General features: G+C 43.6%; 1 protein-coding gene across 1 annotated transcript in view; it reads right to left on the bottom strand.

The window, feature by feature from the left end:
• LOC107562207 (protein BEAN1-like) overlaps window positions 1–15,270 on the bottom strand; it is a 56,946-nt gene that overhangs the window by 10,448 nt on the left and 31,228 nt on the right. Inside the window, exons 3-4 of the mRNA XM_016246803.1 lie at window positions 9,433–9,633; window positions 8,749–8,890 (exon numbers count right to left, since the gene is read on the bottom strand). Of these exons, the coding sequence (XP_016102289.1) occupies window positions 8,749–8,890; window positions 9,433–9,633 (343 nt within the window). The remainder of the gene's footprint in view (window positions 1–8,748; window positions 8,891–9,432; window positions 9,634–15,270) is intronic.

Here is a 15,270-nt window from a genome sequence, read left to right as displayed (position 1 = left end):
CCCGATCCAAGAAAAATGGCACTATCGGAGCCGATACCCGATATGAATATCGGATCGGCGCATCCCTACTTAAAACCATAATTTTTTTTTCTGGATTATTTGATCAACAGCAAGTTCAATAAACATAATTTGCAATACAAATCTTTTGTAACAATCAATTTACTGTGTCCTTACTTATATCTTTTATATATATTTTTTATTTTATTTTACTGACCACAAACTTTTGAATTACAGTATCATGGTTTCTGAAAAAAAAAAAAAAAATAATAATAATAATAATAATAAATATATATATATATATACATATATATGTATATATATATTAAGCAGCACAACTGTTTTTAACATTGAAAATAATAATAAAGTTTCTTGAGCAGCAAATCAGCATATTAGAATGATTTCTGAAGGATCATGTGACACTGAAGACTGGAGTAATGATGCTGAAAATTCAGCTTTGCCATCACAGAAATAAATTACATTTTAAAATATTAAAATACAAAACAGATTGTTTAAATTGTAATCAGTTTTTACTGTATTTTTGATCAAATAAATGCAGCCTTAGTGAGTTTAAGAGACCATGGTTTCAAAACCATTAAAACATTTTAATTATTCCATTTGACCTACATTAATCAACATTTGACCGTTCATTTTTTACTGGTGAAACTTTTTGCACAATGGAGAGTTATGACGTGTGTATAGAATCATGAACACATTGCAGAGTGTGTATTTCTGGGATCTGCCTATTTTTTCTCCTGTTCTGCGGAAATGGCACTTCACAGGCTCCACAGGTGAGCAGCTCATATACATGCCCTGAGCACTAAGTTCCCAGGTGCCATCTGTGGCCATAGCTGCCCTGGCATGAGTCACATGCCACAGCCCCTCCCTGCCAGTCCCACAGAGACACAAGCACAGCCACACAAACACACTGCCAATGGGCTTGAACTTACACCCACTGCGCTAATAGCTCCTCATTCCAAAGTCCTGAAGACATCAAAGAACAGCATAGCGGTGGACTCCATGTTAGAGTCCACATATGTGCATGTAGAATAAACTGGCACGTTCCCAAACGTGGCATGCGGAAATGCCTAGGTAGCCCAGTCCCTCCACAGCATAATGGTCCTATGCCAGTCCACATACACACACACACAGACATTTTGCTTCCTCTACGCACATATTTTTTGTAGCCATATTGCTTTAAATGTGAAGGCAGAGAGTCCTGAGACAGTAATAGGGCTGGCTGCAATGTGCCAGTGGTGATAAATGCACATTATGATGTGACTGGAGGCTCGTCTCTTCTGATCTGAAGAGTGATTCTGCTCCCGTTCATTTCTGGCACAGATGAATGAAGGCCAGCAGAGAGGCAGGCGGTGATGGAGAGCTCAGTTCAGCTTCAGTGCCTTAACATCTGCAAGACCTCCTCCTCTCTCAAAACACTCCAAATTCACAGATACAATACAAAACACTACTGAACATAGAACACTGAAATTGAGGTCTTAAAATGAAAGAAAGCCCTTCCAAAAAAGTAGCAAAATAATATTTTAAGCAAAGCAATGTCACATAAGCAGAGGCGGACAAAGTACTCAACTTCATTACTTGAGTGAAAATACAGATACTGCTGGTCAAATATTACTCCATTACAAGTAAAAGTTGTAAAGACAGATTTTTACTTAAGTAAAAGTACAGAAGTACTTGCTTTTAAAAGTACTTAAGTACCAAAAGTAAATTTCCTTTTTTATGTCAATGCACTGTTTTATTGTTGTACGTAGCACTTGCAATACCTTTGAAGCAACCTACAATACATTACACCTACTGAATACACTGACTAGCTTGTAGTATCTTTGGAATAAAGAGCTTTTAGAATGTTAAAAACCTATGGGGAAAACTGAACAAAACAAACCAAAAAAAAATTATTTATCACCCCTACCCACCCCCACAAAAGCAGGATGGTAGTGATCTCACAAAGCTCTGACAGTGTGTGCACATCTACGGGAAATCTCTTCATGTAGCCCTACAAGAGTGATTACTGATAAACTGTCTGAAAAAAAGAAAGTCATGTTTTAGAGAAGGAAAAAAAATCACCTACTGACTTTCAAAGCTGCTACATAGTTACGACTTTCTACTTCGAGGATCTTGATAGAAATGTGGTGGAGTGAAAAGTACAATATTTGTCTTTCAAATGTAGTGAAGTTTAAGTCATAAGTTCCCAGAAAAAATAATGCTCAAGTAAAGTACAGATACTCAAAAAATGTACTTAGTTACTGTCCACCTCTATGTAATATCTAATTATTATATTAATATTTAACTTGTATTGGAAAGGTTTCCGTGACCTCTTGCGAGATAGTGTGGATTTAGTGTGCTTTAAGGGCACTGCGCTCTGGCGTTTTTAAGACCTGGGACAGTCTTGTGCACTTACTTCCTGTCGCGTGCACGTGCTCTTAAGTGACCAAGACCGCAAGTGTGGGTATTTGGACAAGGGTTAGTGTTGTTGAACTAATGGGTTGAATGATTGTTTCAATGACTCTTTCATTGAGGGTCATTTGTTTCAATCCTGAATGAATCGGTGTTGTTGAACAAATTGATTGAATGATTCAATGACTCACTCATAAAATGACTTGTTTTTTTCCTGAATGAGTCAGCATTGATGAACTAATCAGTTGAATGATTGATTCAATGACTGACTCATAAAGAGTCACATGTTTCATTCCTGAAGTAATCAGTTTTGTTAAACTTTTTTTTGAAAAATCCCCACCACTAACACATAGACTGACAGTCTATCTGGAAAGTACAAACACAGACAAACTAGGAAAAAAAATCACCTACTGACTTTCAAAGCTGCTACATAGTTACGACTTTCTACTTCGAGGATCTTGATAGAAATGTGGTGGAGTGAAAAGTACAATATTTGTCTTTCAAATGTAGTGAAGTTTAAGTCATAAGTTCCCAGAAAAAATAATGCTCAAGTAAAGTACAGATACTCAAAAAATGTACTTAGTTACTGTCCACCTCTATGTAATATCTAATTATTATATTAATATTTAACTTGTATTGGAAAGGTTTCCGTGACCTCTTGCGAGATAGTGTGGATTTAGTGTGCTTTAAGGGCACTGCGCTCTGGCGTTTTTAAGACCTGGGACAGTCTTGTGCACTTACTTCCTGTCGCGTGCACGTGCTCTTAAGTGACCAAGACCGCAAGTGTGGGTATTTGGACAAGGGTTAGTGTTGTTGAACTAATGGGTTGAATGATTGTTTCAATGACTCTTTCATTGAGGGTCATTTGTTTCAATCCTGAATGAATCGGTGTTGTTGAACAAATTGATTGAATGATTCAATGACTCACTCATAAAATGACTTGTTTTTTTCCTGAATGAGTCAGCATTGATGAACTAATCAGTTGAATGATTGATTCAATGACTGACTCATAAAGAGTCACATGTTTCATTCCTGAAGTAATCAGTTTTGTTAAACAAATAGGCATTTCAGTGATGTTACACTGTGAAAAATCCCCACCACTAACACATAGACTGACAGTCTATCTGGAAAGTACAAACACAGACAAACAAAATCTCATCCCTTCTTCCCACACCTCTGCTGTAGAATAATAAGATCCAGACAAAACTGCTGCATTGGATGCAGACTTTTCACTGTAGAACAAAATGTGGTCAAGAGTGTGTTAGTGGTAATCTTCCATCATTTTACCACATCCTCTCACAGAGCTGTGCAGGTGTGGACTGCTAGTCTCTAATTAAATTGAGTATCTGGACTGAGGGTCGGATATCTCTCCCAAACAGAATTACACACCATTCAGTAATTCTTAATAGGCCTCCAGGCTAGCACTAATATTCTATATTAGTCATAATTTGCTTTTTAAATAGGAGAAGGCCCTGCTCTTTCAGGTAGCTCTTGCTCCCGGGGAGAGGTAATTTCACCATTCAAAAGCCCCTTCACAGAGCTTCACCAGAGGGCTCTGCCAGTCTAATGGAACTGTCATAGAGATGTAAATAACATTGGCACTCTGTGAAACAAGCCATGAAGGGCAGGTAAGTTGAGCACAAGCATGACCCTTACTAAACCTTTCCTCTCTGGTATTCAACACACACACGCACGCAACACTGGGCAGCCACATGCTTAACAATTTAGAGCTTTGTTATGCAACCGAGGAAGCACTTCAGTATTGAGAAAGAATAACTACAGGAGTGATAAATAACTTAACTAGACAGAGTCACTTTAAGAGCAGATGACCTGACTCAACAGTCAGGTCAATCAGAAGTGATGCTTCTGCATGAAGTCACAAGTCAACCTGGACTTCAATCAAGATTCGAGTCAACAACTTTGACAGCAGCACGCAACAGTTTTTATTTAGAGCAGGGACACTTTTACATGTAATCCATTCAATAAAGTTCAAAGTATAGTAACTGAAATCAGTAACTGATTTTGATAAATAGTCAAAATGATGGGCTAATCTGGTCTGTAGATCATATCTGAAGTCTACAGTATAAAAACTAAAATGTGGACTTTAAATCCAGTCTCCTTACTGGAGAAGTCGTGGCCTAATTGTTAGAGAGTCGTACTCGTAACTAGGGCTGTTGCGATAACCGCAATATCGCAATACCGTGCTATTGACGAGCAAACCACAGAGTAGTGATGCGCGGATGAGCTAAAGCGTCAACCGAATCCATTTTAAGCCATTCGGTACTCGCGCTCTCCAGAGGCGCGTGCGCTCACAGTCACATCCAAAGCGCGTGCTGCGAGTACCAAATTGAGAAAGTATTGTCGGGTTTGTCTTAAGTTAATATAAACAGTTGCAAAATAAAACGCATGGGTATCAGTATTGGATCCGTGAAATAAGTCTTGTGACGGCAGCCTAATAAAGCTGTGCCGTCTTTTATTAATGTTAATCAAACAACAAAAGACAGAGAAAATCCCTTACTGCTCTTGACTAAATAATGTTTTGTTGAATAACTTTTAATGTTAATTTACAGTTTATTCAATTTCTGTAGCCTATTTAAAACACGTTCATAATTTTGAAAATGTAGTTAATACTTGCATCATTAATTATTTATTTTATCTACCTGTGACCCACCCGCAAATAATCAGAATGCATTTTTTTATTACCCGACCCACCCGATCCGCGGATTATCCGCAGCGCCTGCGGATATAACCGCCATCCGCGCATCACTACCGCAGAGGAATGCAAGAACCGCAGCAACCGCAATTTTTCCGTGTTTTAATTTTTCGTAAGGTTATGCCCTTCTCGTTTTACACTTCATGCATGTGGACTGAATATTAAACAAGTTAGTAATGATAACATAATGTGTACCATGCTGATTTGTACAGAGGCTCCGTAGATTTGCACTTAACAAGCCTAAACAGACAGTGAATGAGAGAGAGATCGACTGAGCACGTGCGATTACATGCATCTGTCCTCCAGGCCGAGTCATATATATTTGTGAAAATAGGTTGTCATGTTCAAGGAAAGTGTCTGTCTTAGCATCGATGCATAGCTGGTCAGCTAAGCCTTCTAAAGTGGTGCTCAAAGTTTAAATGATTTCAACAGCGTGTTTCATTACGTCTCTTTGAATTAATGAATCAGCGTTTTTGAACGTGTAGTTGAATGACAGTCCCTTTCCTCCACCTTGTGGCACAACAGTGTAACTGCACTGACTGACAGCCTGTCTAGAACGCGCGCAGGAGGAAATATCAATAGAAAATCTCTTGTCCAGTCAGATTAGAAAATCAGATTACAACTAGGCTAACTGTTATACATAGACTCATGGCTGTATTAGATCAAAAGGGTGCTTCTACTAAATACTGAGCAAAGGGTCTGAATACTTAGGACCATGTGATATTTCAGTTTTTCTTTTTTAATCTGCAAAAATGTCAACAATTGTGTTTTTCTGTCAATATGGGGTGCTGTGTGTACATTAATGAGGAAAAAAAATTATCTTAAATGATTTTAGCAAATGGCTGCAATATAACAAAGAGTGAAAAATTTAAGGGGGTCTGAATACTTTCCGTACCCACTGTATATATATGTATGTATATTTATGGCGGTAAAACCGCATACCACGCTATTGAGCCACTTAAAATTACCGCAAGGGAAATTCCCTCATTCCCTCAGCCCTACTCGTAACCCAAAGGTTGTGGGTTCGAGTCTCGTACCGGCAGGGATTGTAGGTGGGGGGAGGGAATGTACAGAGCTCTCTTTCCCACCTTCAATACCACGACTGAGGTGCCCTTGAACAAGGCACCGAACCCCCAACTGCTCCCCGGGCGCCGCAGCAAAAAATGGCTACCCACTGCTCCGGGTGTGTGTTCACTGCTGTGTGTGCGCACTTTGGATGGGATAAATGCAGAGCACTAATTCTGAGTATGGGTCACCATACTTGGCCACATGTCACTTCACTTACATTCGAGTAAGCAATCATTCTTTTCACTCAATTCTAGTGCATAAATAATTGTGACAAACATATTGCTCTTTCCAGAAAATCTGAACTCAAATGAAAGGTTGCTTTGGCATGTTTGATAAATGTGTGTGTACTGTGCAGCATTGCACATTTTTTGATTTCCCATATACTAAACACTGCCAGTGTGCATGAGCGCACACTTTTATTCATATTTTGGAGTCTCTTGGTCCAAGTGTTTTGTAGGTCAGTGGATATATGCATGGATCATACACCTGTATTTTTTTTCTTTCCCAATGTGGTGTAAAGGTAAAGGTGCCTTTTTGCCCCCACATTTAGATAAAAAAACCCTGAAATACTAGGTACTTAAAATACAGCAAACTATAGTCTACACTATGAATGCACTTTTAATGCAAGCCAACAGAATATTGTAATACAAGTCTACTACATTTGGTTGAGTAGGCTAAAGGTGAGGGTTCATGCACTACATTCCACAACCACAATAACCTCATACACTAGGCTGGAATACACTACACGACTTAAAAAATCTGAACAGATTTTAAAACGGTAAGCATCATACACTTAATGACTTTGTAAATAGTCACAGAGGAAAACTGACCATCTTACACTACACGACTGAGGATCACAAACAACCAGACTTTAAAGTCAATTACGATTACTCATGCAGAAACGTGTGCATTGTTGATAGGAGACACGTGACAAATGAAAACAATTTGTTCTAAAATCGACTGAAAATATCAAATCAAACATTGTTGATATCCTCCAACTAGGTTGAATAATAAACTGAAGCTAAAAAAAATCAGCATCGATGACCATCACACTCTACGCAGTTTTCTATGAATTCTGTTGACTCAAATCTGCAGACTGGCTCTGAATTTAGGCAATTAGCATTTACTTATCCAAACTGTAAATTGGGGCAAAAAATTGTGTAGTGTATTCCAGCCTTAAGGGATATTTGAGTTCTAATATCACGGACTTCTACATATATTACTGCTCCGTCAGAAGCTATACATTCCAAAATCACTATGACCTAAAATTTAATATGGTCATAATAATTTTAGATTATACACTTCTGTTATGAAGGCATAAATATATCAGTATATATAGCATATCCCCAAGGAGGTTATAATGGTTTTAGAGTTCACTAAATATATATTATTCATAAAATAATAGAATGTATAAACCCCGAATGGATATATTATAGTTATATGATAAAGACTATAGTTATAATGACTCCAGGATGTAGAGATAGCCCTGAGGTCATAATAATTTTGAAATGTATCGCCTCAGCTAATGATCTGGTATTGATTTTGTAATGTATTACAAGGTTGTGAGGTTCTTTCACACAATCAAATTGCTTTTGTGGTGCTCTTATGAGTAATAAATGCTAAAAACAACAATGGCCATTGTTCATTTGAGCTGGTTTTGACACCCACCCTAAAATCATAGTGTTGGAATGAGATCTGATCAAAAATAAACCTTTCTGACTCAGAGACAGCCCTCTGTGATGGGCTCCCCTACCTGAGGAGTATATTATGGGTCGCTGTGTGAAGGCAGGCAGGCTAAATGGCAAGGAAGGGAACTGACAGATACTTTGAAGATGCCAATTAGACAAGCTGTCATTTAGATCAAACACACCAAGCCTTTTTCAGTGCAAAGCCATGGCATTTATTAGCAATCCCTGCTTGTTAGAAGAACTGAAAAGTTGAAGGTGTCCAACCTTCCTAACAGGATGAGGGAGGACTGCGAAAGGTGAAACCTTCTGAACAGAGAAAGAAGAAAAGGACTGAGAGCTGAGAAGAGTGAATACAACTACTCATCTGGTTCTCTGCAAATTCTTCCTATTTTTGACCATTTCTCTCTAATTCCTAATTTTTCAAGCAATATGAGTCCGAACACAGTGCAACTCTGCTTTTCCCGGATACGAGAACTAATCTAACTAGAACAGGTTCATTATTTTCAAACAGACCCTTCAAGACTGAATGTCTGAATCTGATAAGATGGGGGCAAGTTACACTTCAAGTCAAGTTGTGAGAGAAACTAGTGAAATATAGTTGAAATATGGCAAATCATTCTGAACTATTTCTATCTTTAGCATATCTAACTGGCTTTTAATGTGGTTATCAGCTCATGCTATGCTGAGGCCTTTAAAGGCTGCGAAAAGGATGGTGGAATGGAATCCATTGAAGAGGCAGTGTGCCTTCTCTGTCGCAGCCGATAAAGTGATCTCATTACTGATTACTCACGCACCCCTTCCCTTCTCTAACCTCCACTGTACATGCAACATATATTCACAGACTCAATCCAGAGGTAAAATGTGACTCACTGAGGTGGGGAGTCTGGGTACATGACGTTGACTTGAGACAGTGTCTCCACGTAGGAGTCAAAGTCAAATGCAGGTGGAAAGTCCTCAACACAAGTGGATCTCAGCTCTCCAATGGAGCCACCATATGAGAGGCCATCTGGAGCTGTAGAAACAATAGCAGCAAAACATATTTTTCATGATATGACCACATTAAAAATATATAAATGTCACTGCATAAGATAAAAAAGAAAATCAAACTAAGTGACATTTATTTTAAAGACAGATCGCACAAACTCAAAATTACAAAACAGTGGAACATGACCATGATTCTTGATTAAAAAATACACCAGTTGGAACTCTGCTAGGACATGCAAAGTTTAAAGTAAACCTAAACCTTCACAATTTTGCAGTTTATAATACAGTCAATGCCAAATAGCAGAGAGAGGGTCTTGCTGACCACATCACTATCTACTGGACAAGGCTAACTGATAGAAGCAGAAGGGTTATACAAGGACTGGCTTTTCACCAGCATTATTCCCTGACCTCCCAAACATAAGTCTGAATGCACTACAGGGTTGGTTGCTCTCAACTTTTTCAAAACAGTATGACAAATCAACTGCATGCCATTATGCCACACAGAAACTACAAACAAAATAATTAAGTGTTTTAAATATGTTGTGAACCCCATGAAGTTAGGCCACTGACCGTAGCTGGCACGCAGGTGGGGGTTGCGCAGGCGGCTGTCTTTGCGCAGACTGCCCACAATGATGGTGACGCAGGAGAGGAAGAGCACCAGGCCGATGACGATGCCAGCCACCACCAGAGGGGACACCAGAAGGCTGGCTTCATTACCCCCTTCTTGGCAGTCTGGGTACTCATGAGCATGACTGCTCTGGTTTGAGCTTACTGTATGGAGGAGAGGGTAGATGTGTGGAGGTCAGCAGAATGATAAAGAGAAAGATGGCATGAGTGAAAGAAAAGAAGGGAAATAAGAGAAAAAGATGAGACGGATGGTCAGTTTTTAAAGCACTTTCAATAAATTTACAGTAGCGAGTGTTACATAATACACAAAACAGACATTTTCTTCTTTCCCACACAGACAGAGAGATCATACTGGTGTGGTATTATGTCAGTTTCTATATAATAACTCTGCTCTGAGACACAATCACACTCGCACACCTACCTCTCTGAGGACTGCAGATCAGGAACGCTCCTCAGACTTTCATCCCTCAGTGGATTAGATTCTCAAGGCTGCAGTGTTTAAATTTTAATCCTGACCCATTTGAATTTTTAAATATGCGGGGTGGAAGACTTTCATGTCAGCTCGCAAGAAGCCCAACTCCAGCCATTAGCTCCTCTCTGAGTTCTTTCACCCTTTCCATTAAGACCAGAGAGAAACCAAAATAAGCCACACACACTCACACATACAGTATACTCACATAGGCTACAAAGATACAGACAGATTCAATAAAGCCTATTGGGAAAGATAATGATATTAACACTCTCTGAGCTTGATACCTCCAGCCCTTCCTGGAGGTAAACAAGACAGAAATCAAATCAATGTATCTGTGAGGGCAGCACAGTGCTTCAATTGTATCCATATTGTTCTGAGGACAAAAAAAACACCAGGAAGTGTTCAATGTAATGTGATAATTCTCTTAAACTCCACAAGCTGCAGATGTAAACAACAACAACAATAATAATAATAACGTTAACATAATTATATATATATATATATATATATATATATATATATACACACACACATTTTTCATTTTTTTAAACAATTTATTAGCAGAGTTACTGTAGGCAAATAAAAATGCATGGTAATTACTGGCTGTTTTGCTGTGTTTTTTAAATATATAAAAATATCCACATTTGACAAAAATCGTGCCACTCAACCAGGGGCGTAAATTTCGTCTAACAGTAGGGGGGTACAATAAATAAAATATATAAATGTCACTGCATAAGATAAAAAAGAAAATCAAACTAAGTGACATTTATTTTAAAGACAGATCGCACAAACTCAGAATTATAAAACAGTGGAACATGACCATGATTCTTGATAAAAACACACCAGTTGGAACTCTGCTAGGACATGCAAAGTTTAAAGTAAATCTAAACCTTCACAATTTTGCAGTTTATAATACATAATAAATTTACAGTAGCGAGTGTTACATAATACACAAAACAGACATTTTCTTCTTTCCCACACAGACAGAGAGATCATACTGGTGTGGGATTATGTCAGTTTCTATATAATAACTCTGCTCTGAGACACAATCACACTCGCACACCTACCTCTCTGAGGAAGCCCAACTCCAGCCATTAGCTCCTCTCTGAGTTCTTTCACCCTTTCCATTAAGACCAGAGAGAAACCAAAATAAGCCACACACACTCACACATATACTCACATAGGCTACAAAGATACAGACAGATTCAATAAAGCCTATCCTCTGCTTAGAGATGGCCTTCCCCTTCTGCCAGCCTCCGTAACAGACAATTGACACAGACTTTGTGTCCGGTCTACATACCATCTCAAGGCTCGGACGGGACAAAGCAAAGCTAGGGCTGGGTCTGCCTCCTCTGGGGGCAGCGCTTGCAGGTTCACTACCTGATCCCTGAAGGGGGTAGTAGGAACCTTGGGCACAAAGCCGAGCCGGGGCCTCAGGATTACCTGGGAGTCAGCTGGCCCAAACTCTAGGCACGAATCGTCGACTGAAAATGCGTGCAGATCCCCTACCCTTTTGATGGAGGCCAGTGCAAGCAGGAGCAGAGTTTTCAATCACAATCGCAGTGACATAGACTTTAAGGGTGGAGGGAGACAGCCTTTGCTCCAACCCTTGCTGCAAAAAGGAAAGCACAACCCTGATTGGGTATCTCTGGGTGTCTTCTGGGCGAGAAGAACACCACTCGACGAACAGGTTCCACTTCAAGGCGTAAGCATGTCCCGTAGACAGTGCTCTCGCCAAAGTGATGGTGTCAACTACTTGCTGGGGTAGGTCAACTAGAACCTCCGCGTCCCGTCCAGGGACCATACATGAAGTTTCCAGAGGTCTGGACACGGATGCCACAGGTGCCCCGTCTCTGAGTCAGTAGATCCTTCCTCAGAGGAATCTGTCAGGGAGGGGCTGTCACAAGGAGCATTAGTTCCAGAAACCAGGTCCGAGTGGGCCAATACGGGGCCACAAGCAGGACCTGCTCCTTGTCCTCTCTGACCTTGCACAGTGTCTGTGTGAGAAGGCTTACTGGGGGAAATGTATACATGCGCAGGCCCCGCGGCCAGCTGTGTGCCAGTGTGTCCATGCCGAGTGTTCCCTTGGTCAGGGAGTAGAACAACTGGCAGTGAGAGGTTTCTGGAGAGGCAAACAGGTCTACCTGAGTGGCTCCGAAACGTCTCCAAATCAGCTGGACTGTCTGGGGATGGAGTCTCCATTCTCCTGGGAGCATAGCTCGTGACAGCTCGTCGGTTGTACGGTTAAGCAGACCCGGAATGTGAATGGCACGAAGTGACCTCAAAACCTTCCGACTCCAAAGGAGGAGGTGGCGGGCGAGTTGCGACATGCGACGGGAGCGCAGACTACCTTGATGATTGATGTACGTAACGGTCGCCGTGTTATCCATTTGGACCAGCACGTGCTTGCCTCCTAAGCGCCCTCTGAGACGGTTCATGGCAAGGCGCACCGCTAACAACTCTAGGCAATTGATATGCCAGTGCAGTTGGGGGCCCGTCCACACCCCCGACACTGTGTGCGCATTGTTCGTGGCCCCCCAGCCGGTGGTGGAGGCATCGGTGTAAGCCACAGCATGCCTGGAGACCTGTTCTAGGGAGTGGGGCAGCGAGGTGGAATGCAGGGACCCAACTCTTACCTGGTTCCACGGTTTGGCAGAGAGTGCGTGAGTAGGGCCTTTGATGACGCTCTCGCTGCTGCCTGCTGGCGAGAGAGGAGGATGAGTGTGGTCTGGTGCTGGTTTGTCTGCGACTCTCCGTGCCCTCTTGGGACCCAGAGACAGAGAAAACCACTCTCTCATCGAGATTTTCCAGATTCTCCACCCGGCCCTCCTCCGGGGGAGGGAGAGGTGCATTCACCATCCCCCAAAGAGCAGTTCGCTTTCTCTCTGGGTCACCCGACATGGGGCATCTTGCTCTTCCACTCACCGCCAGGTTTGACGGGGGCCTGGACAGGTGGAGCGCGAGTTCAGTAGCGGTTCGGAGCTCTTTTAGAACTTCCGGATCATGATCACCCTCATGTAGGTCCTTCAGTGCCTTGGCCTGATGAAAGTAATACCATAGTGTGTAAGGCGGAGGCAGCTACTCCACAAGCCTGCGCAGGCCCCGCGGCCAGCTGTGTGCCAGTGTGTCCATGCCGAGTGTTCCCTTGGTCAGGGAGTAGAACAACTGGCAGTGAGAGGTTTCTGGAGAGGCAAACAGGTCTACCTGAGTGGCTCCGAAACGTCTCCAAATCAGCTGGACTGTCTGGGGATGGAGTCTCCATTCTCCTGGGAGCATAGCTCGTGACAGCTCGTCGGTTGTACGGTTAAGCAGACCCGGAATGTGAATGGCACGAAGTGACCTCAAAACCTTCCGACTCCAAAGGAGGAGGTGGCGGGCGAGTTGCGACATGCGACGGGAGCGCAGACTACCTTGATGATTGATGTACGTAACGGTCGCCGTGTTATCCATTTGGACCAGCACGTGCTTGCCTCCTAAGCGCCCTCTGAGACGGTTCATGGCAAGGCGCACCGCTAACAACTCTAGGCAATTGATATGCCAGTGCAGTTGGGGGCCCGTCCACCCCCCCGACACTGTGTGCGCATTGTTCGTGGCCCCCCAGCCGGTGGTGGAGGCATCGGTGTAAGCCACAGCATGCCTGGAGACCTGTTCTAGGGAGTGGGGCAGCGAGGTGGAATGCAGGGACCCAACTCTTACCTGGTTCCACGGTTTGGCAGAGAGTGCGTGAGTAGGGCCTTTGATGACGCTCTCGCTGCTGCCTGCTGGCGAGAGAGGAGGATGAGTGTGGTCTGGTGCTGGTTTGTCTGCGACTCTCCGTGCCCTCTTGGGACCCAGAGACAGAGAAAACCACTCTCTCATCGAGATTTTCCAGATTCTCCACCCGGCCCTCCTCCGGGGGAGGGAGAGGTGCATTCACCATCCCCCAAAGAGCAGTTCGCTTTCTCTCTGGGTCACCCGACATGGGGCATCTTGCTCTTCCACTCACCGCCAGGTTTGACGGGGGCCTGGACAGGTGGAGCGCGAGTTCAGTAGCGGTTCGGAGCTCTTTTAGAACTTCCGGATCATGATCACCCTCATGTAGGTCCTTCAGTGCCTTGGCCTGATGAAAGTAATACCATAGTGTGTAAGGCGGAGGCAGCTACTCCACAAGCCGTATAAGCACCGCCAGTCAGACCAGACAAATGCCTACAGGCCCAGGAGGGGAGTGATGGGCTTACCCGCCAGGAGGAGGCGGTCTTAGGACACAACTGCATCGCTACCAGCCGCTCCACCGGGGGGATCGCCGTATACCCCTAGCTGCACCCTCGTCGAGGGTGGTGAGGGAGGAAGAACAAGCAGGTCGGTTTCTGGCAGTAAAAGCAGCCGTTCATGACCTGGTGAGCTCCTCATGTACCTCTGGGAAGAAAGGCACCGGGGCGGGGCGCTGAGAACTAGCGCAAGCCACCCCAAGAAACCAATCGTCCAACCTCGAGGGCTCGGGACGCGGTGGAGGTTTCCATTCGAGCCCTACCCACTCGGCGGCCCAGGAAAGCATAGCCGACATCTCCGGATCTCATTCAGGTGTTGCCACCATCCCAGAGGGCGGCAGCGCAGCCGAATCTTCCTCTCCAGAGAGCTCTCCCTCCGATGCAGTGATTGACATCCGGTTGTCGGGAGTAGCACTGAAGGATACCGCTGGTACGCTCTTTGAAGAGGGCCCAGTGCGTTCCTTTGGCAGCTCGACTGGTTGCGAAGTGCTAGAGGAGTGATGGTCCCCCGAGGGTTGGTTCCCTGAGGGGTTTGCCACCACTGTAACCCTCAGACCGCTCGTGCTACTGCCCGAAGTAGCCCTTGCCTGGCTGCCGCCAGGACGAACACTAGATCGCGGCAGAGGCAACGGAGCTCCGCCTCCCTCAAGGTAACGGCGCCTGGCCCGCAGCTTTGAGATGGTCATCTTCCCGCAATGGAAACATGACTCATCCACGAACACCACCTCAGCGTGTTTAATGCCCAGACACGTGAGGCAGCGATCGTGACCATCAGCCGGCACCAGGTAACGGTCGCATCCAGAAATGCACGGGTGAAGCGGCATCTTTAAAAAGATGATCCGTCGTCTTTACTAAGACGCACCTGTGTAAGCTCTTTTAGAGAAATAGGCTCTTTCAGGGAAATGCTCTTTTAGGTGCTGAGACGCACAGGGAAAATGTTCGCTTGCAGCACGACAGGGGGTAGTGCAGCCTGAAGTGCGCAACCCATTCGACACAGGAACGACCACCGCTGAAGCGCCGTCCGCCAACACAAAAAGCTCCCGAGAGCGCGCTAGACCAATC

The sequence above is a fragment of the Sinocyclocheilus grahami genome, unplaced genomic scaffold, assembly GCF_001515645.1.
Source record: "Sinocyclocheilus grahami isolate Dianchi unplaced genomic scaffold, SAMN03320097.WGS_v1.1 scaffold812.1, whole genome shotgun sequence".
Taxonomy (NCBI): domain Eukaryota; kingdom Metazoa; phylum Chordata; class Actinopteri; order Cypriniformes; family Cyprinidae; genus Sinocyclocheilus; species Sinocyclocheilus grahami.
The sequence above is the reverse complement of the archived record's forward strand: the minus strand, read 5'-3'. Positions and strand labels throughout refer to the sequence as shown.